This window comes from Zophobas morio, unplaced genomic scaffold (genome assembly GCF_036711695.1).
Source record: "Zophobas morio isolate AGI-343-1 ecotype UQ-CSIRO unplaced genomic scaffold, CSIRO_AGI_Zmor_V1 ptg000002l, whole genome shotgun sequence".
In the NCBI taxonomy this organism is placed as follows: Eukaryota; Metazoa; Arthropoda; class Insecta; order Coleoptera; family Tenebrionidae; genus Zophobas; species Zophobas morio.
In genome coordinates, this window is record NW_026972107.1 from 12,906,853 (window position 1) to 12,929,614 (window position 22,762).

The 22,762-nt window shown below is 35.1% G+C and overlaps 1 protein-coding gene across 1 annotated transcript in view; it reads right to left on the reverse strand.

The window, feature by feature from the left end:
• LOC135127732 (uncharacterized) overlaps nucleotides 1-4,068 on the reverse strand; it is an 86,475-nt gene extending 82,407 nt beyond the window's left edge. Inside the window, exon 1 of the mRNA XM_064054319.1 lies at nucleotides 3,701-4,068. Coding sequence (XP_063910389.1) covers nucleotides 3,701-3,832 — 132 coding nt within the window. The 5' untranslated portion in view covers nucleotides 3,833-4,068. The remainder of the gene's footprint in view (nucleotides 1-3,700) is intronic.
• Between the last annotated feature and the right edge of the window lie 18,694 nt (nucleotides 4,069-22,762).

Here is a 22,762-nt window from a genome sequence, read left to right on the forward strand (position 1 = left end):
CTAAATCCGATTATTACGCGAAATGGAACGCCATTTACGTGTCATCGCAACAAGAAAACAAATTGAAACGAGAACGTAATACCAAAACAATTTCCATTTTTTCCTCCGCCCGGCTAATTTCTGCCCGAATTTTGACCGAAAGCGTTTCGGATTTTTCAGATCGGTCCTCCCGATACCGCAACGTCTCAATACCCCGAATTTTTCGTATTAGCTCTGCCCATTTTTCAATCATGTGCAAGCAGATAAAATCTGGGACCTCCGCTCTTCTTGTTTTCTAATCGCCTGACCTGCTCCTCGAGCTCGGGACCAGTTTTACCTGGCCGCGTAATGATCGGGCCCGATTTTAATTTCTGTCGTATTTAACTGCAATCATTCTGAAATAAGGGGTCGTGCAATAATGAATTATTAGCTAAATTGACGCTCATCCCGCCGCAGTTTTAATGGACGGTTTCTGGTCTGGAGCTTTATGAGTGAGTGCAATGGGACTGCACGAATTTCGGCCGAGCTTGCAAGAAACGGCCCGTATAATTATAGTTTCAACAAAATCCATAACCATCGATATCGTGTTGCAAAAAATATGGTAATTTAATTATATGTGCAGCTCGAAATTGGCGGTTCGAGGCGGCTTGATTATCTCAAATTTTCGATAATCAATTTCCACCATTTTGACACGTTTGCTAATATCATAGATTTGTCTTAATTAGGGCGATTGATTTTTGAATAGGGCCATTTCGATTCTGGGGGAGGGGTAAATGAATCAATTTGATCCTAATTTGACACGTTTGCCCGAATCGCGTGCTTCATCCAGAAGCTAGAGCTTTGTTAAGTCGCTGATGAAACGTACGAAAGGTAGCGGTGCCAAACAGCACCCTTGACACAACTCCGGAGAACGACTAAAGTGAATTTTCATAATTTGGCTGTGATTGAGCTTTACTAAAAAAAATAAACATAATTTTATAAAAGCAGGGCTTAAATGAATCAATTTGCTTTTATTTGACAGGTTTGGCTGGAATCGCGTGCTTTCTTGGAAAGCAATCAAAATGTATACAACGAAATTGGAAGAGTAGGTAATTCCTGTAGGATAATTAGGGCGGATTTGGGCGCGTCTGGAGGAATAATTACTCGTAAGAAAAGCGCAAGTCAGGAAGACGTGGACAAAGTGTTGTAAAAATGTCCGGCATCAGGCACTAATGGAAAACCGACGAGTCATCGCCAATATATATTCAAATTTAAATCCTCTCGAAGCAGAGGGGACCCCAATGCATTTCTGTGCACGGAATACAAAGATCAATCAAAAGCACTTTGCCCGCACGCACTACTAATGAGAAAAACGCTTGTGTATTATATGGAAGAAATTTCTCGACGAGACAAAGTGGTTTGTTCTCTAATGAAGGTTGTGTAGCTTACTGGAAACTTTTACCTGAACTGTCTGTCTAAATTGCTGTCGGCTCAATTTGCCCGAGGCAAACCGATTAGGAACCCACCGATTAAGTCAATTTCGACGGAACTACACAACAAAAACTGTATCCAATTTTATATTACCCGCGAGAAAAACTCACATACAAAGTACGCATCAGGATTCCTAGATTGCCTCGAAAAAAATTAATAACTTTCTAACGCATTCCGATAGCATCGCACTATCGCTGCAAATAGGCAATTTATCATTTTAATTACCGGGAAGCGCACCAGTGCACGTCATTAGCTCCAAAAACGCCCTCAAACAATCGCATTCCGCAAAATTACACCACTTTGCGCGGCTAATGCGGGACTCACTTCGAAACACCAAATAACGCATCATTTTTATAGACCACAAGTCCGGAGTCGTTCGTGCCGACGTCTGCTTTATCAAGATGTAGACTCTCGTTCGGCGATTGATTTCACCTAGATCCGTCCCTGGAATTGATCCAACTCGACCAAAACTCGCGTTTCGATCAGATTTGAGTCTTCGAGGATTACAAGGATCACATATAAAGTGGAAAGTCGGGTCAGTGGTTTTTGTGGGGTTTGCTTTTTGAATCGCGAAGGGGTCGTTTGCATGCTAGTAACTAGATATCGAATCATTCGGAGACCGATCGTCGATCAAACGTTGGACGTAATCTAATTCCAGTTAAAATTTATGCGATTGTTGCATGACACGCGTCGCAATGCAAATATTGCTGAATTACTGCATTTTAAAATGCATCGTTGTGTGTGGAGATGATTTACGAACGCAAATACGCCGACGCTTCCTTCAACCGAACTAGAAAACGAAAGCCGGCCAACTGAATATAAATATTTGTAAACAACGGGAAAATTGAGTTGGAAGGCTACACATCGAACTATAAAGGGCAAGTTCCACGGGACACCAAATACTGGCGCTTTTGCACTATTTCGACAGCGACCAGCCACGTGCCGCTTGCAAAATGTTGCAACCGTTCCAAAACGTCAGAATCAGCTCTTGTACAGTAGAAAACATAACATCGTTTATAGCGTTGGGAATAAAAGTAGACTTAGATCGAACCTTCACAAAACCCCAAATGGTATACATTCTTATTTTTTGCCAAACTAAATTGTCTAAATGACAATCCGCCCCTAAAATTTATTCTGAAAGTAATACTAGGTCAGAAAACTCAGACTCAAGAGTAAATTGCTCAAACGAAGTAACCACGAAATGAACCCAAGATGGCACAGGAAACTGAAAATGGTCAAGTAGGTCACCAAGGCTGTCTTAAAGTCGGTATATATAACGTCCAATTCTATGCTGACTGTTAAAACAGAAATTAGAAAAAAATGACGAAATTCGTAGTAACTGAAGGACCATCTCTATAGTCATGTTGATGAATTGAAATTTTCGATTTCAAAAAGTTAGAAGACTGACTTGTTTGCAAACACCAAGTAGGGCAATTTCTGTGCAATTTGACACTTTTTCGTTACAAAACTTGGAACTTGGTCTACACCAAAGGGATATCCTCCTCTGACACATTTTCGTTAACGTTAGGAATTAATGTATATATTTTGGCAATACCACTGAGAATGGAACCTTGGGTATTCAACTGCATTCTGATTTTAACCATAATGGACAAGAAAACTTCGTGAACATAGAGATTAGTTCTGTTGAAATTACATATTCCACAGTTTCGGGTATCGAAAGTTGTTAAATTTGACCACGCGACCCAACACAATCGACAGCAAAAGGTGATCACTATCAGCCTTAACCTGTTTTAAGCGAAATTTTAATTGATAAAAGTGAATCTTGTGGATGTTATGAATATGACGGCAGGAATGTGGTGTACCGAAAAAACGTCCAAGATTTCAGCAGAGATGTAGGGAATCAAAAGCAGCAAGTTTTGGGAGTGAGGATAATTTGAGATCCAAATGCGCACGGCGTCCAGGGAGCGCGAAATCTCCAGGCCGGGACCCGTTAATATTTATCGTCGGCTTTTGGGCTTAGGTTCGGATCGTGTCGCGGCCCCTGCCATAACCTAAGATTTTTCCGGGGCGCTCCGGTTTTGTTCTTTCCTATCTTTCGATCTGCGATCGCAGTTCGTGACTGTTCCTATCAATGTTGCTGAATCATATCTGTGCAGCAGGTGCACTTTATTACAAAAAAATCGCTTCCTTTGTTTCACAGCCACCACGAAAAGCAATTTCCACCCGAAGTGCGACTTTGGGTCCGGGGGATGAGACAATAAAAGTCCGGAATACAAATATGGCAGCTTACCCTTTCAAGACAAGTAGCTCTGCATTGTGCGACCCTTAGGGGACTTCCTACATCCTGCTCTCCGCCAATAAAAATGGCCATGCAAGAGGTGATGGTAGCCAGGGTTAGGACCGACCGCCAGAACAGCGCCATTTCAAGCAACCAAAACGAACACAAAATCAAAAATCAAACAAAATCCGTCGCACTGAATACAAACACATCCACAACAAAAAACACTGGCAAAATCATAAAGAAACGAAAAAGGGAGGGCGCACTGCTCGTTTCGGCGGTCTCGCGTGTATCTTCAGCACAACTTCGCGACGGAGTGGAAACGGCTCTCATGCGACCATCTCGGGCCACGAACTGAACTAAACTGAGCGCGGATCGGAACTGCACTGGCGCTCCGACCGAGTCGGCTGAGTGGGAAGTCGGCTTGCGTTCGGGCAAGAACGGTCCTTGCTCTTCTCTCGGGGGTTGCAAGGGGTTGATTCCGCCTGCCGCACAATACCCCACCCTCCCACTATTTGCAGATCGAGTGCGTCCTCAAGGTCCGAGGCCGAAACGTCGCGGCAGCGTCGCGCTACCACTGACAGTTACGCGAGATAAGAAGATGGATGGGACTGGACGCGATAAATTCGGCTTTCGTCCACCTGGAATTAATCTATTTGCCGAAAATTCGGTTGGCGGATAAAGGTGGTTCTTGAGGAGACCACACCCCGCGATTTTACACACGGCCAATTTGATCTTTATAAATTACTCTTTCTCATGAATACTTATTAAGGAACTATGAAATCATCATGGCTTGTTGGCGGAAAAAAATCGACGATGGCGGACTAGCAAATATTTAAAATAGTAATAAACTTCAAAGAGATATGAACGAAAAAACTGTGGTAAATTCTTCGGGAATTTAAACACAAGGGAAACGGCTAATTATGAGTTTTACTAGTTATCGGTTTTGTCTTTGTCGGGCTAAAACTCAACCAACGAACTTAATTTACTTCAAAATTTCGATCATTATTAGTGGAAAACTGGAGCGATGAAATAAAAAGTCTGGCTGCCATAATTAATTATTTGCATAGAATTAAAGTTGGTAAAATGAGTTTTGTGAATGTAATTAGATTTTCTTCGTACTTTATGGCATAAAGTTATTATAGTCACTGATAAACACTGAAGCGTTCACGAATTAAAGGATTTAATATAAGCCGGAATTAGATCGCGTACTTTTACAACTTTTATGTTGTAATATGAAACTTTATTAATTTGTTTTTTCTGTGTGTACTTGGAAGTGCAAGGTCAATAAAAGTCGACGAAAGTTGTGTTCCATAGTGGATGTTGATACTTGAAAAAGTAAGTTTTTAACACTTTTGTTAAGCATAAAATGACGTTCATTCCATCCAAGGATTGAAGATTTTTAGAAGAAAAATGTTGAAATCGGATTTAGACCGTCTTAGTCGTGCCTTGAATCATAATTAAGTGTATATTGTGTTTTAATTGATGGATTTCTTTTGAACAAATTGATACAATTATCGAGGTACAAGCAACATTTGCACGATTGCCAACTGCGTGAAAATATAATGCAGAATCTCACAAGTTCGTGTCTTGAAGGTAGACAACTTTTAGGTTTGGTAGAAATATAATTCTCCAATATGAAAAATTAGTGTAGATATATAAGGTTCTCAAAATAATGTTTTTCGTTTTTTTTTGCAAACTTCATAGTAAAAAAAAATTAATGGCAATATTTCTGTTAAGTTCAGTTGTTGAAAATTATTTCTTACTTTCGATACATTTTTATTTTAACTTTTCTGTGGTCAAGAGCCCATTTTATTTCTTCTATATTTGGAGTCACAAATCAATGTTAAATACACTCAAAGTTAGTGCTACAGTTTGCTGAGTAAAATAGGACCTTTATTTTTCTCTTCTTGTTCTAGCCCATTAAAAACATATCAAAGAGTGATTTTACCTTAATTTTGAGGTAAAATAAAATTTCACCAACGATTTGACCTTAATTTTAAGGTGAAATTTTATTTTACCTAAAAATTAAGGTATAATCACGTCTTTATTGTGGGTAATTATTACATTTACGTATGGTAAAATTACACTTTTTTTACAGGGCTGTATTCCAGTTTTGTTGAAATTTTTACCAATGAATTTGTTCAAAAAGATCGCAATATATAAGGTAATTTTTAAAATCTGTGTTAATATTGTAGAGAGATAAATAAACATGTAAACATCGTTGTAGAATATATAAAATTGGGTCTTACTATACAGAGTGTTTTTTAATTTAATTTCAAAAGGAGTATTATTACTACATAATATTTCGCTTCCTGTTGTCTTTTTTTTTTTGTTAACTATTTTTTATATTTAAAAAGTTGAAATCTGTTGCGTTTTCTTTTTCTTTTTTTTTAAGGGAAACACCAACATATTGAAAGAACGATCAACACAAAATAGAGTAAGATCAAGTATAAAATACAGGGTGTGATGTTTACAAAAGCTGAAATATCGATATCTGAAAATTCTAAAGCTTTAGATTTTTTTATAAACATACCCTATTTTAAAATTAGATTTAATTGATATCACAACAAAGCGCATATATTTATTTATCGCTTCATAAAATACTGTAACACAGATCTTAAAAATTGGTTGAAAGTTATTTCGATAGAACTTCATTTGCCCCTAAAATACAGTCGAACAAATACAACTTCGAAAAATAATTATTATTATAATCAATTTTAACTTAGAGATTTTTTTTATAATCAGTTTTGGCACCCTTGGAATCCTCGAAATCTTTGAAATTTGGAGAAAACTTTGAACTTTCACAGTATTTGGAATATTTTCACAAATTCAGTAAAATGTTTAGAATTTCTAGAATTGAGTAAATTTTTGATATCTCCAGAAGTTATCGATTTTCTAAATGTTATAAAAATATCAATCTTCGGATATGCCAGAATTCAACATTTTCCTCAGTCTTCAAGATTTCTAGGTCTTCCAGATTTTTTACACTTTCAAGATTTTCGAAAATTAATAGACCACAAGAGTCTTTAAATCTTTGAAATTTTTTGATTCTTTGAAATATTTAGAATCTCTGAGATGTATAGGATAATAAATTAGAGTGTTCAAGATCCCTAATACTTGTAGGATTTATAAAAATTAAAGAAGAAGAATTCTTCAGATATTTACTATTTTTATTTTTAGGATTTTTGTTTTGTTTAGAGTCTTTGAAATCTTTAAAATTTTTGTCATATTAAGAGTTCATGCGTTTTTTTACAAATTATAGAATCTTTTAAATATTTGGAACAGAATTTTATAAACCTTTTTAAACGTTTGAGTCCTTAATTTTATAAAGTTTATAATTTCTAGGAACATTAATATGTATTTCCAAGATTTTTTTTGGATGTTTCTTCTATTTAGAACCTAAATTTAGTATCTTTGGTGTCTTTATAATTCACAAATTCTAGTGTAGGTATGAACACTTTAAGATTTTTTTTTGGTTTCTTTTAATTTTTGGGAATTTTCGTAATTTGTAAAATTTTCAAAATTTCTAGAATGTTCAGATTTTCCAGATTAGCCCAATTTTTTAGATTTTCAGAAATACACAAAATGACCAGAATTTCCACATTTTCCAAAATTTCTAAAATTATCAGGCTCCAGTTATACCAGAATTTTGAAATTCAACCTTTTCCAATATTTTCAAAATTTCTAGATCTACTACATTTTCCCACAAGTTCTAAACTTTTTCAGATTTTCAAAAATTTATATATCTTCAAGTGTTTAAATCTTTGGAATTTTTGGAATCTCTGGAATCTTTACAGTCTCCAAGATTTATAAGATAATAATTAAGGTATTAAAGGCGTTCAATGCTTTTAGGATTTATAAAAATTGAAGAAAGCATTTTAAGAGTTCACGTCATTTCTACAAGTTTTAGAATCTTTGGCCTTTTGGAATTTCTCTAGAACCTCTAGAATCTTTCAGAAACAGAATGTTAGCGTTTGACCTCTTAGTGTCCTTAGAGTCTTTAGAGACTTTAAAATCTTTGGTCGTTAGAGTATTTAATCTTTAGACTCTTTAGTCTTTCCAATTTATGGAAATGTTCAAGACTTTGGGAATTACTAGGAATTTTATAAAGTCTAAAATTTCTGCAATTTCTAGGATCATTAACCCCCAGCTTCTTTAAAATTTTTAAGATTTTGTTGGATCTTTTTTATATTTAGAACATTCGAACCTTAGTTTATTCAGAATCTTAAGTGTCTTTACAATTCGCAATTTCTAGTGTATGTAATCCGGGAAAACTTTTGTACTTTTTGCGTCTTACAAACCACTGGAAAGTTTTGAACCTTTAGAATCCTTAGAATCTTTAGAATCTAGAATCATTAGAATTTCTAATATCTTTAGAGCTTTCAAATTTTCATTATTTTTAGATATTTCAGTATCTCTAGAATTTTAAATATTTTTGCATCTTTAGGATTTTTGTCATCTTTCCAATTTTTAAATATTTGGAATCTGTGGAATCGTCGGAATTTTTAAATTTTGCTTAACTATTTAGCATGATTACGATTACCTTAAAATATTTACAAGATTTCAGAATAATCGGTTTTGCAGTTTCAAAATTATATTGCAAAATATTGTTATTCATTTGCTAACTTTTTCCAAAAATTGTGGATATCTAGGGTGAAAATTCGACACGGATTCACACATCACAAGTGCAGTTATTTTGTAGAATTTAAAAACACGTTTTATTATAAATTTTGGAGATGACGTCATCTCATTGGTGGTGGGGATGGTTAGCCAAATTTTAGTTAGCATTTAACCATCTACATGATATTCCTAATATATATACAAAAAATGACAACAATCGGTCCAGTAGTTTCGGAGATTAGTTGTATAAAAAATGGAAATAACCAGACAGACGGAAACGGAAGAGAATTTCAAAAATAAACCGTGGTTATGAAGCCTGCACAGAAGTTAATCATGTCCTATGATTCAAAAACAAAACACTCTGTATAGTCGAAAAGTCTGTAACTTTTTTTCTATGTCTAATAATAATTATTACAGATATAGAGGACTCCGCCTTAGTGGCACACCCTGTATATACAGTGTAAAATGTTGGTTGCAAATTTATTGCAAGAAAATGAATCGACAATAGAATAAAAATTCAGTGAGAGTTAATAGAACTATAATTTTATAAAAATTGTTTTCATAATTAAAGCTGACTTAAGAATCTTGTAGTTATTTCATTGTGTACTGATAAAAGTTATTCGTAACTTACTGATAGCAACATCAGAATCGTTGTGCTTGGTACTTACTTCTCGCGACTTAAAAGCTTGCAATCTATGCGAATGGTTAAGTGGGTGCTTTGCAACAAATACACACAATACTTTTCCTACGGCCATCATCTTGTTGGTCTTTACTACATTTTCCTCTAAGTAATGCAATGAAATTTAATGTTACTTTTTGCACCTTCAAATGGAAGTCGAAGTCTGGAAACGAAAGCAGCTTGCTTAAAAGCTGTAAAATGTGTACTAGTTTATTCAAAAAAAGAAAAACAATAATTCTTGAGAAAATGTAAGAGATAAAGAGACACACTTGCTTTATTAAAATCAATACATATAATGAATGTTATCTCATAATTTTTTATTACTAAGATATTGTAGAAAAGAGGACTTCGTTGTGAGAACTTCATTATCGTGAGTTAAAACGAATTTCCACACGTACATAAATAAATAACTATGTATTATTTTCGCTTATCACCACGATCACGCATCATTCATTTATTTTCTTGTGCATTTACATTACTCGCTTTATCGTGCTTTGTATTCCATTATTGTCAAACCTACATCTAATTTTAGTGTGCACTCATAATTAGTACTGAGTACTACATTAGCTTAATAAACCCGTCACACATACCTACTTTTTTCCAAAAACAATTCTTTCGCCAAAACTAACGAAACACTAAACGTTTAATTTGTAGCGGCAAACTCGACTCACTCGCCGATTTTTTCTTTGTTGTGGGATTATTTATTCACTGTCAAAACTGTTTGTTTTCGTCCGCTGACAGTGCATGTATGTTATTTTTCTCGAAAAGGTGGAACTTGAACGCTCTGTCGCCTTTATAAACAACTAACACTCGACTCCTACAAGAGACACGAAACATGGATTCTACAGTCAGTAACTCACAGTCACATGGAGTTAATTAGATGGAAAATTGTATTCGCTTTCGTGAACTTTTTCATCTCTAAAATATTCCGAAAGATGTTTTAATTGTCGACTGGGAAGTGCGTGGTGATAAATCTCTCGCGTTGCCGTTAGAGTTGATTTATGTTATCATTTAGGAAAAAATTGGTAGGAAGAAACTAGTTTCGTGCAAGTCTTGAAAAATACAGACGACTAATTATTGAAGTTTCAAACGCTTAAGAAAACTTTAGATTTATGGAACTTTGTCAAACTGACATTAAATATATGCGACTATTTACATTTAACCGTAAATTGAATAACTGATACGTGCCTATACGAACCTAATTGATTTTTACGACATTAAAATTAAGCTTGAAACGTATAGGTACGTAATTGAATGAGGTTGATTTCTTGCGATTCTATGGTAATTATTTGATTGATGTTAGTGATTATAAAACAAATGGAGAACAATGCTTCCACCTTATTGTGTTATTGTTGAATCATTATTAGTTCATATGCCGATTCCAAGTATTGCATACCGAACTGGCGCACTTTTATTCCTAGTGATCACATCTACAACACCTTGCACAACACCTAAAACTCGATTTGATTATTTGAAGAAACCGTGTTCAATTAATTGTAACAGATAACGATTTTTGTAACCTCATTCTTTATCCAGGAATACTTTATAACATTATTGTTGATGAAATTTTTTAAACATATTTGCGTATTTTATTTTTTTAAATCACTCCCTTTTTCTAGATTTGTTTACCTTTATCGTGAGGAATTGGATCCTTTTGCAAAACATTTATATAATTTATTAAAAAATATAGCCCGATGATCAAAGAAAAGGATCCTTGCCAAACGTTCGCCCGAAGAATTTCAACATCAGCTATCGTTTATAGACGGATATTATTTCTGATGTTTGAAAGCTTGTTTTGTCATAAACCCAAACACTAAAAAAATAAAACCCCGATAAATTATCCACTTTCATCAAATTTAATTTCAGAAATAGGTGGCAAAGCCGTTTCCTTGTCGATGTAGACACGTTCATCCCAGATAACTCAACTTTTATCTTACGAGTTACAAACTTGCCACCGCTCATACCGAAGATTAAAGCGACTTGGTGCATACGCTTTGCGCCACTGCATCCATAACCTCAAGCTTTTGCCCTTTTTTCTTTGCCAAAGTTAATTTTACCGAAAGTCGCAGGTGACTCAAACAGCTCATCTACTAAATAAATAAACTAATTTCGTCTCTGCATGCGTGATGGTCGTGTCTTGTCTGGACTCTGAAATGGACACCATTTTTATGGTTGCGGTATCTTATCAAAATGCAAAGTGGACACGGAGTTAAGCTACCAGAGCCGTGCTACCAACGAGAGAAGTGGGTGATGAATTCGGTGTAATAAAAAATGGACGTTTTTAGTTTTGATAATAATGCGAATAACGTGTCGTTGTGATACAGATGTGAAGGCCGCGGTTTCACTTGCGGCTAGGGGAAACCGGGCCCTGATGGAACGCGGTCATTACAAAAATATAACTACACACAAAATTACATATACATAAAAGTATTTAACTGATAGAAGATATAAAAAATAACACTTTTTCATAAATTCACAACTTCGATGTTATTATGCGCCGTGGAACGAACTAATTGTTGTTGAAAGTGAGAGGTTCCAAAGAATTGATGGTCGAGTCGCCTGGCAATTATCTCACCGATTTTCATGCGTTAATCTTAATAGAAAAGCGGGTGAGGCGAAAAAATGTAACTACATTAATAAGAGAACGTATTTAATTAATTAAAGCAGTATTACTTGCACAATTTTATACCTTTCAAATTACGTATATTGCTGTAATTAATTTTTAAATACGTCGGCTGATTAAATCTGAGAAAAGTTAGAAACTGGACTGGTATGAACTCATTCTTGCGTTTTGTGATTATCACGTCCGTTGTGTTGTGGCTTTTTACAACTTGAGTTAAAGGTTACGCTACTTAAAGCGAAGGTGGGAGGCATAATACCACTTTTTGTAATGTTTAGGTTTTTCTAGACTATAATAATACCGTGATAAAAATTCTTTTTAGCGAGCTTCCACTTGTTCAGATTTGTTTTTCGGACCTGAGTGCTCAAAATCATTAAGCAAATTTTGTAATACGCTTCCACCCCGCATCGACCATTCATATATAATTATATGCAAATATTGCTTTTATCTCTTCCTGTGGTCAAACCCACGAACATTTTTTATCTCGTGTTTATACAACATCATCATTCAGGCATTATGGGGTGTATTCTCTTTTATTTATTTTCTCTCGTTGATGAATGCATTTGGAATAAAAATGATACCCTGTGTTTTAAAAGTGGCCCAAGGGGAACCCGTATTTTAAACAACCATTAGATAACGAAATTAGTAGTGGGCAGAACTGAAAATTTCGAAACAATAACAAAAAAATATATAATCCTTAAAATTTAAATTGTAAAAATGTGATCCAAACAATTCCAATGATGCTTTAAATGAAATAAGAATTTGAAATAAATATTTCAGCAGAAATCACAATGACAAGATCAAAGGAAAACAACACACACATATCATCAAACGTTAAAAATGTGGCAAACGCGGTCAGAAAGCTAACACAAGTAGAACAAACCTAGACGAAAATAAAAGAGAAAATTCCATACATTACTTAACGTCTTGATATAGTCAATTGAGTCGATCAAAGACAATTAAATCCTGCGTTTGGCATGCCCACCAAAGTTGGCAACGACTAAAGTAAAAATTGTTGTATCCGACAAGAAACAATAACAAAGAATAAATGTCAAATTGAAGGTGTGTTTTATGTCCGACAACTGAAAATGAATCTTCTATCAGTCAGGAAGATAACGGCTTTGACGTAGGTATTCTTTACCAAAACACAAACATAACTGTTGTCTTCGAACCGAGACGTGGTTATAACAGCAGATCCTATCGGGGATTTATATTTTATTCGTGATTGTGTTACTAAAACAAATAACGTGAGCGTAGAACCTACGAAATTTGCAATGTGGTGTCGTCGACTCGGGTTTTTAAATCTTCAGGATGTACGTGCAGTGAGTACCGCTTGGAATGGACTGGGAAAATTTCCTCAACTCCACTAGAAGAAATGAACTTTTAGAAAATTCATACAGATATAACACAAAGTGGATATGTTTTTAAAAATTTGAGGACTTCCAAGCTATGGTTGAAAAGTAGACGCCGAAAAGAAGAAAATGAGTACAAAAGATGAAAGATGAAAATAGTAGGTATTCATGGAAAAATTATAGTACATACCTACTCAAGAAATGGAGTTAATGAAAAGAATAATCCATTTCTGTCAAGAAAACGTTTTTTGAGAAGTAGATTAAATAGAATACTCGTATCATAAGTTTTGGTGCTTTGATTCCTCATTTAAGATAATTCAAATAGAAGCAAATCCGATTCCAAATCCAAAAGTTGCATTTTTGTAGACGACGTTATTAAACTTAACTAGTACCAAATATGGATCCCATTTGATTAGAAGTTGTAAGGGTGTAAAAATTAAAAGATGAATTGGGAATCGCTCAGATCAAGAAGGTCAAGATAGCAACGAAGATGAAGACGAAATTGGTGTTGACGAAAAACGGATTGTCAAGATGAGAAAAAAAACTTGTCAACCAGAATTAATTTATTCAAAAAGAGGACTTGACGATGACATTCATTTAATAGATGATAGTTTTCAAGGTCCTTTCTCACAAAATTGATGAATGTATTATTGTATAGTCTTTGCCATTTCTATTGAAACACCACTTGTTGATCGTAAAACTGGCAACGTTCATATTCAGACAATTTTCTAACTAAAAGCCGTTGTCAATCAATCGAAAGCTGCAGGGCCGGCTCTAAGGGACCAGGCGCCCCGATGGAACTTTCTGTTCAACGCCCTTTAAAAATTGTTTGTAAAAAAAACGAACAAAATTTTGTAATCACAGATCTTTGTAGAGAGATACTTTTAATTAACAAACATACATAAAATTATGATGAATCAATCTTAATATATAAAAGTGTTTGTCCTGACTGACAGACTAACACATTCATCAACGCAAGCCTGAACTACTGAAACTACAAATATGAAATTTGGACAGTAGGTTCCTTTTGTGTCATAAGCACCCATTGAGAAAGGATTTTTGGAAATTTCGCCCCAATGGTACAAAATTTGTGTACCTCAATGTTAATCGAAATTTAAATTTAAAATTAGTGATGACAAACAGCCATGGAATGATACACAGAACCAAATTCGACTACGAATCGGAACAGTGAAAAATATAACAAAACTGTTTGAACAACCACCACAACCAGCCGACTAGACTTGGAAGATAAAATTTTTAAGTTTATGCCGACAAGGGTAGTTTTATGGTAAAAACAAATGTCACAAATGTTAGAAAAACATTTAGTTTTGGTCATACCACTGTCTCGTCAAATTGTTACCCAGATAATAATCATAAATCCGGTATTTTTTGTCGGTATTGATCTAAAGGTCCAATCACCCAACCCAAAGACACACTCTTTTTCAATTACTTACTATAGTCAGAAAATGCCAGGAATTGACTTCTTATGACTTATGACCTATTTTGGTAAACCACTCCCCATAGTGGAATTTTAAAATGTAGCTTTTTCTGAAAAGTTTTCGATGGGCGCCTTGGTTTGTTCCTGCTATGATATTTTGTACGTAGTGATTCAATGCAAATCTAATATTAATTTATTTCTATGGAGTTAACACAAAAGCATAGGCGCCGCCCGGCGCCCCTTGTCATGGGCGCCCCGATGCGGTGCATCTTTCGCTTACCGTGTTAAGCCGGCCCTGGAAAGCTGTTACCAATTGCTAAATTTTAAGCAAAATCAACAGGTGGTGTTTCAATAGAAATGGCAAAGACAATAGTGACATTGTATTAGAACCATGAACAGTTAAAAATCGTAACTTGAACATTTAAACAAAAATAACACTTGTTGACGAATTCGATGATGTTTTTTTGACTTTTTTGACCCTCGTGAACACGAATCAAAGCTCAAAAAATGTCTCCTGGAGCTCCCGATTTTTCTTTAATTTTTTAAATGCTTGACACTTCCGAAAAATAACGCCGATAGATCAATGCATTTTCAGTAGTTATAAACAAACTTTAAAATCAATCAAGACGACTCGAAAAAGTCCTAGAAATCAAATCGTAAAAACCGATTCCGGACTTATGAGCCGTCAAATTTTAAATTTGGTTTTTGAATATGAAAAAAAAATGTCACTTAAAACAGTAAAAATATAAAAAATAGTGATGCCAGAAACGAACCTGATGGTGCAAAATAAGTCTAGAAACAAAATTTCAGTCAGATCTGAATTCCTTCTGACTACATTTTTTCGAAATTTTGCGAAATTTTTAGGATTGTCAAGCTATATCGCTTAAATGGACTCCGATTTGTCTGAAAATTGCTTTATTTAGTAACTAGACCCTTCTGAACAAAAGTCAGAACCCAAAAATGTTGTTGGAACCTGTTATCTTTTTTTCTGAAAGTTTTGAATGTTCGATACTTCCAAAAAATTACACCCTCCGAAACATCAGTTTATTAATTTTAAAGGAACCTAGAATCCGGGCTGAAAATCATCCAAGACAACTAAAAAACTTCAAGAAATCGAACTGCGAAAACCGGAACCCGGAATCTTATGACGTTTCGGACTTGTGAGCGGTCAAATTTTAAATCTGGTTTTTGAGTATGAGTCAAAATTTTGAAAATATTTAACAATTGATGCCAAAAGTGGACTCAGCGGAACAAAATTAGTCCCGAAAACGCATTTCAGTCCGTTGAGAACTTTTTTTACTTCATTTTTTAATACAGCACATTTCAGGTGAAGCTCAATTCCTTTCAGTTCAAGTTCGGTCCGGTTCTAGTTTAATTTAGCCCAGTTCACTTCATTTCGGTTGTGCTTGAGTGCAGTTCCCCTGAACTGAAAGGTTTCGTTCAATTCAGGTTCAGTTCACCTGAAGTTCTGTTGTGTTAACCTTGAATTTAAGTTCTATTTTGATTCAGGTTCAGTTTCAGTTCAGTTTAATTTTCGTGGAGTTCGAGCGCAGTTTCAGGTCAGGCTTAACTCAATTCAGTTTAGGGTAGGTTGGGTTCCGCTTTCAATCAGTTGAGATGTAGTTTAGATTCAGTTCAGATCATGTTCAGTTCAGTTTCGGTTTAGTTTACTTCAGGTCTAATTCCGTTGAGTTCAAGATTAGTTCATTTCAGATGAAACTCAATTCAATTCAGTTCAGATTGGATTGATGCAGTTCAGGATTAGTTCAAGTTCATTTCTGTTCAGTTTATGTTTAATTGAGTTCAGTTCAGGTTAGAGTAGGCTTATTTCAATTCAGGTCCCGCCCACCCGCTTTCTATTTTCCTAAAGGATTTATCATTTGCCAAAATCAGTCTTATCTTAACAAGTACTAGTCCCGCCCACCCATCATTTATTTTCTTGGTGGGTATATCATTTAATAACACCATCCCATAGATCCGCTTATCTAAATGAACGTAGAATTCGGCCTGAAAATCAACCAAGAGGACTAAAAAAGAAATCAAATCCTGAAGATCGGAACCCGGAATCTTGTCGTTCCAGACTAATAGACCGTCAAATTTTAGATTTGGTTTTTGAGTGTGGGTTAAAAAAGATTTCGTTTAAAATAGTGAAAATATTTTAGAACTGCGAGACCAGAAATCGACTGAGTGATGTAATATTTGTCGAGAAACAGAATTTCAATTAAATCGGATTTTTTTTTTTCAAAATTTTGTAAAATGTTCAGATTGTCACCTAAATGGACCCCGATTTACCTAAAAATTTCTGTCTCCTTAGACCCTTCTGGACAAGAATCAAACCTTAAATATCCGATAAATCCATTTGTCAATTCCAATCCGGCCTGAAAATGAACCAAGATGACGAAAAAACTTGAAGAAATAGAATCGTTAAAACCGAAACTTTAAACCTTATACAATTCCGTACAAATGTTCAATTTGGTTAAAGAAATATTGTTTTTAAATTAGTGAAAATATCCCAAATGATGCCCCAAACGGGCTCAGCGTGCAAAATTAAACAGGTCAAACGATTTTATGACATTTGACCTTAATTGTACCAGTCTTCTCATCTGAACATTTCTTTATCTAACTAGGTAGTACTGCATCGGTACTACTTCTACGCACAAATTTTTAAACTGATCACGTCCTCTGAATAACCGCGATCTCGCCTCTTATTTTAGACTCTAGCTGGCGCTGCACTTCATTAAGTTTAAAGTGAGCGTGCAGCAAGATTTGGAAGGGCTGTTCTTGCACATTAGGGTGGATGGGACCGAATGTTCAGATGAGAAGACTAGTACAATTAAGGTCGAACATCATAAAATCGTTCGACCTGTTTAATTGCACAAACGTCTTCTCATCTGAACATTTCTTTATGTAACTAGGTAGACGTTTAAAGAAATATTGTTACGCAACTGAAAAGTATGTGTTCAGTGAGCTGTTGTGAGCGCCACTAAGGCAGCCAATTTTAAAGTCACCATTTCCAGTGAGAGTTCACTGATAGGAGGAAGAGCCCTCAGATACTGAAGAACTATTGAAGCGCAGAGCCAACTAGAGTCTAAAACAGGAGGCGAGATCGCGGTTATTCAGAAAACTTTTAAAAATTTGTGCGTGGAAGTAGTACCGGTGCAGTAGGTACTACCTAGTTAGATAAAGAAATGTTCAGATGAGAAGACGTTTGTACAATTAATCTAGAAATCGAATTTCCTAGATTGTCAAGTTATGCCGCTTAAATGTACACCAATTTGCATAAAAAATGTTTTTGTAGTAAACAAGAATCAGAGCTCAGAGGATGTCTCCGGAACTTTCTGATATTTTCTGCATGCTGGATACTTCCGAAAAAAACATCTTTCGATGAATCCGTTCGTTGGTCAAATTTTAGACTTTGATTTTTGAGTATGGGATAAAGAAAGATTCCTAAATAAAATACCTTTCGGTAAATGAAGCTAAATGTTATGAAGATCGAACGGGCATTTGGAACGATTATGGACATCAAAAATCCAGGAACTGACGAAGAAATTGAATTCGTATTTTTGTAGACTACCATATTAAATGAACTAGTACCAAGTATGGATTTGGGTTAAAAAATAATTAGAAACTGTAAAGGTGTAAAAATTAATTAATGTTATGAAGATCGAACGGGCATTTGGTATGATCAGATGTATCAAAAATCCAGCAATTGACGAAAAAATCGAATTTGTATTTTTGTAAACTATGTATTTTATTACACGAATAAATACTAAATATAAATTTCAGTTAAAAAACAATTATAAGTTCTAAAGCCGGAAAGACAAAAGGATGAACAGTAAACTGGGGAAAGTTCAGTATAAAAGATTAAGGTAACAACAAAGATGAAAAGGAACCTTGTGTTGACGAAAAACGGATTGTCAAAGTGAGAAGAAAAACTTGTCAACTTTGATCAGAACTAGTTGGTTCAAAAAAAGGACGTCAAGAAGCTTTTGAAGGTAAATGAAGGTAAATGATATAACAATGGAAATGAAATGGCTGTGGACAGCAAAAATTTTGCAATTGATGAAGAAATCGATGATTTTGCTTCTGAGATTAAGTCAGGTTTGAGCAACAGAAAGTGGAAATTGTTTGATCGGCCAGCAAACAGCATTAAAAGTAGCTCGTTGTTATTATATAGAGGAAAGCTCTTTGACAAGCCAAAAAAAAAAAATGTATCCACACAGAAATCAAGAAGAAGCCTTAAGAATTAAAAAAAGAAGATCTGACAAAATATCTTATCAAGTTTTTAAAAATTAGAGATCCAGGAAGGTCACTATCAACTAAATATTCAGTTCATTCAAAAACGGAATGCCGAATTATTATATAAGGAATTAGTTGAAATTCTGCCGTATTTAGCTGTCTCGATATCGCTCATCTAATTATTCTTCTCCGCTATTCACCAACTGTCATGGTCGCCACCGGACAGCTGCGAAGAGGGTTCTGCGTTACTTGAAAGGAGCGCTGAATGTTGGCTTAATTTTTAATCACTCGGAGAATCAATTAATTGATTAGTTGGCGTTGATTGGAGAGAATTTCCTGTAGACAAATCCTGGCAGGTTACGTGTTTATCCTTGATAGAAGTATGATTTCTTGAAAATTAGGAAAACAAAAATGACAGCCTGAGAATGACAACGTTTTTCATAAAACTGAAATTATTTTATGAAACTTACCGGAACATGTCTCTGCAACAACAATCTATATTCATATAATTGAATTTCGAGAAAGTTGAAAGTTTCGATAACAAAACATTGATAATATGCCATTGATCGGAGCTGATGACATCATCATATATATTTTAATGTAATGTTTGTAGCTCGGACGAAAAATCTTTTGTATGCAAATAGCACTAATCCCCATGTAAGTAGAGTACAAGACAAGAATTTATTGTCAAACCATGGGTAAAGAAATATCTTATTCTGAGCACTGCAAATCGACTTTGCTAATTTTGTTGCTTTTTTACTACATTCATAATCGCTTTGAAGTGCATATAAATTTCAGAGCAATGGATTCGATAGTTTCGGACTGTTTGCCCGATAAAATCTATAAACCGGCGGTAGCTGACAAACGACACCAACAAACAAACAGGCAGACAGACGGAAACGGGAAATCGGCGTCTAAATATTCTACAATCTGTGAAACTTCAAGCATGAAATATTTATATAAGTTAAGAAAAAGTTCCTGAACTGTTCCGCTTAAAAAAAACAGAATTGTCAAATATATCTATCGCCAAAGAGATTTTAAATGTACCGACTTCAAAGCTCGAATTGTTGTTAATAATTTCCTGCGTTCAAGTTAATGTTTCTAAACGGAAGCCAGTGTCATTATAAAACATCGATAAATAAAAACTAGAAATCAAAGTCCGTATCCACTTAGTATATTTTGAAAAACAAAACGCTTACAGATCACGAATGCGCCATTAAACTTGTATTTAACCGTGCTGCGGCGAGAAAAAATTGCTGGCACGGCATCAATTAAAAGCCGAAACTATTTTATAATATCACAACCCGAATAATGATTGTTGGTGAATTCCTTTGAAATTCGAACGAGCGCATAAATTTTGTGCCAAAACATCTCGTCTGAATTATAGTTATTATAAATTGGGGTATCAACAGCCACATTTAACTCAATTAATATTAGCAGCGCTGAAGCTCATATACTGTAATTTCCATACAAGTGCTTATCTTATGTGTTATAAACAAATATTAGGTTACACATTTAGCGATGGGATCTGTTTTGCCGTCATGAAGCGCTTTTGCGGCGTTCGGATCCTGTAGCAGCATCGATTTTACACAAAATACAACACGATACTGCTTGCACCGGAAAATTAGGGCACAGGACCAATAATGCATAATTTAACAAAATGTTGCGTTAGCACCGAGATAAAAAATGCGGCTGCCGACCCAGTTCGCCCGACGCAACGAGAATTCCTTTTTTCGACGGCTTAAATAATAAAACGTTATTGATAGCTATGCAACACGTTTCGTTTTTTCGGAAACGGGATCGTTAATATTTTATGTCTGTCGGGAAGGAAATTCATGGGTGTATAGCGAAAGAATTCTTGACGAATTAATGATGCCGAAAGTTTGCCTCGAAGTGTTGTAATTCGAAAATTCTTTAAATTAAAAAACGACTGCTTTGTGTGTTCGAGCATAAATCCAGCTTAATAGGGAAAAGAGAAATATGATCTAATCAAAAATTGATAGTGTCGCGCTAAGATAGATAACATTGTTTGTGGAGAATAAAAGTTGGTGTTAGCATTTCCGGAAAACTTGAAACTCCGAAGAATTATTAGCGTCAGTGTTTTTTCTAATGAAACTGCAAACGATACTCTTGAGTAAATAAAATGGGTCAAAATTACTACACCTATTAGTACCTGTGGCAAGATATAAGAACATAATGAAACGGAAACCATAAAAATCATCCAAGTTTAAGCAATTAAAAGTGCAAGGGATAAAATTAAAGCAAGTTATTTATAAAAATTCTAAAATGAGAACGTTGCAATTAAAAACTAAGAACAGCAATTTCAAGCCTGAGAAAACCACCGAGCCGTAACGGAAAAAATCATTTTTGCAGCATTATTTTCATCATATGGCAAATAAAACAGTTCAGTCGCCCAGATTGACCCATAAAACATGATTAGTAAATACCTTTTCTAAGAACCCTGCCCATTACGTTGGTTTTCTGTTTTATGGCCGCAATTGCTACCGTAATTATGCATACTTTATAGTCTCAAACCAGATTTACTAAAGCAGTTCAATCGCTACAAATAAAATCGATATCTGAATACTCCACAATCACCCATAAACGGGTCATATCGATTTTTCTTTTGCTCCTGAATTGGTCATTTGTTGATCGCACAGGTGTGCTCATTTGAATGTATGGGCGTCATAAAACCGTCGATGCCCCTTCGTGAAATTATACGAGTCGATAAGAACCGGTGACAAATTATTTGTGGAATTGTGACCAGTTGAACGTGTTATCGGTTAAGATCGCGTATTGACGGCTTGCATAATTATGTACATTTAATTTGCATATCTTGGCTATTAGTCGGGTATACAGTTATGTTGGAGGCGCTCGCCGATATCGTACCTACCGCAAATAAATAAATTTTAGTTCGATCGGTTTTACTCTTACAACAACACAAATAACTAAAAAATTGGGAAAATTAATCTTGGTCCAAAATCTGCAGGAGATGCTTGAGTGAATTAATTAACTGTCGCGGCAGGTTTCTCAATGGATACAAAATTCTGATTGTTGCTTCTACTGATCTACAGAACTAGTGAACTCAAGCACTACAGTGATTAGAGGCTCGATTAAAGGCATCAGATCCGGTTATGGAACCAGGGATGCAACGCAAAGCGAACGAGAGCAATCTATAACTATACCATATCTTGCATATATACTTAGTTCAAGAAAACGGTTGCTGTTATTATTATTGAGCATACTGCGCAATGAGTGAGGACTCAGAGAAATTTTTAATATTTTTGGCCAAGATTGTTTCGTGTACTGCATTAAAAAAAAATCATTATTAGCACGTTCCGATAACAAAGATCTGCATTAGAAGAAAATGAGATTTGATTGATTTTATATCTTCAAAACAGAGGAGAGGACCAATTTAGCCGTGACATCAAACGGTTATTTTTCTCATATCCAGAGTAACACAAGCACGCAGATATTTGAAGTTTGGTTTATGATCACGAAATACTTATGTAGAGTACTTTATTAGGGTGATAAGTAGATAAATATATGAACATGTGTGTTACGGAAATTAAAATTAATAAATCACATAATACATATGTTATCATAGATGGAGTTATCACAGGTTGTTCGTCCCCATTGATATTATATTTTTTAAGCTTATGTTAATACATAAGCTTAAAAAATAATCCGTGTGCTCTATTTTTGGAATTTAGTTCACGTAGCATCGGAGAGGCGATTGGTTCTGTTACCTTTCATTGCCATAAATTAATCAGGAAAATATCTCTCTAAATTCAATTTGGCCTTATCCACTCGGGCTCAGGATGAGGTAAATTCGGTTGATCTTGGTGGGTTTTTTCGTTCTAAATTCTAGGCGAAGCCGGAAAAAAGGTTGTTGGGACGCGTTTCCGTTTTCCCACTCAAAAAAGCAATTAAACTGTCAAGATACACACGTATCCGATTAATTGGTTTCAAAGTTGATTTAATTGGTGTTTGATACGGGAGGCAACACCTCTAAACCAAAAAATCTTTAATTGGAGTTTTAATTTTCGCAGTAACAAAGCGAATCGCGTCGACTACACCGAAATTAATTAATAGTCGATATAATATAAATCGGGCCAATTAA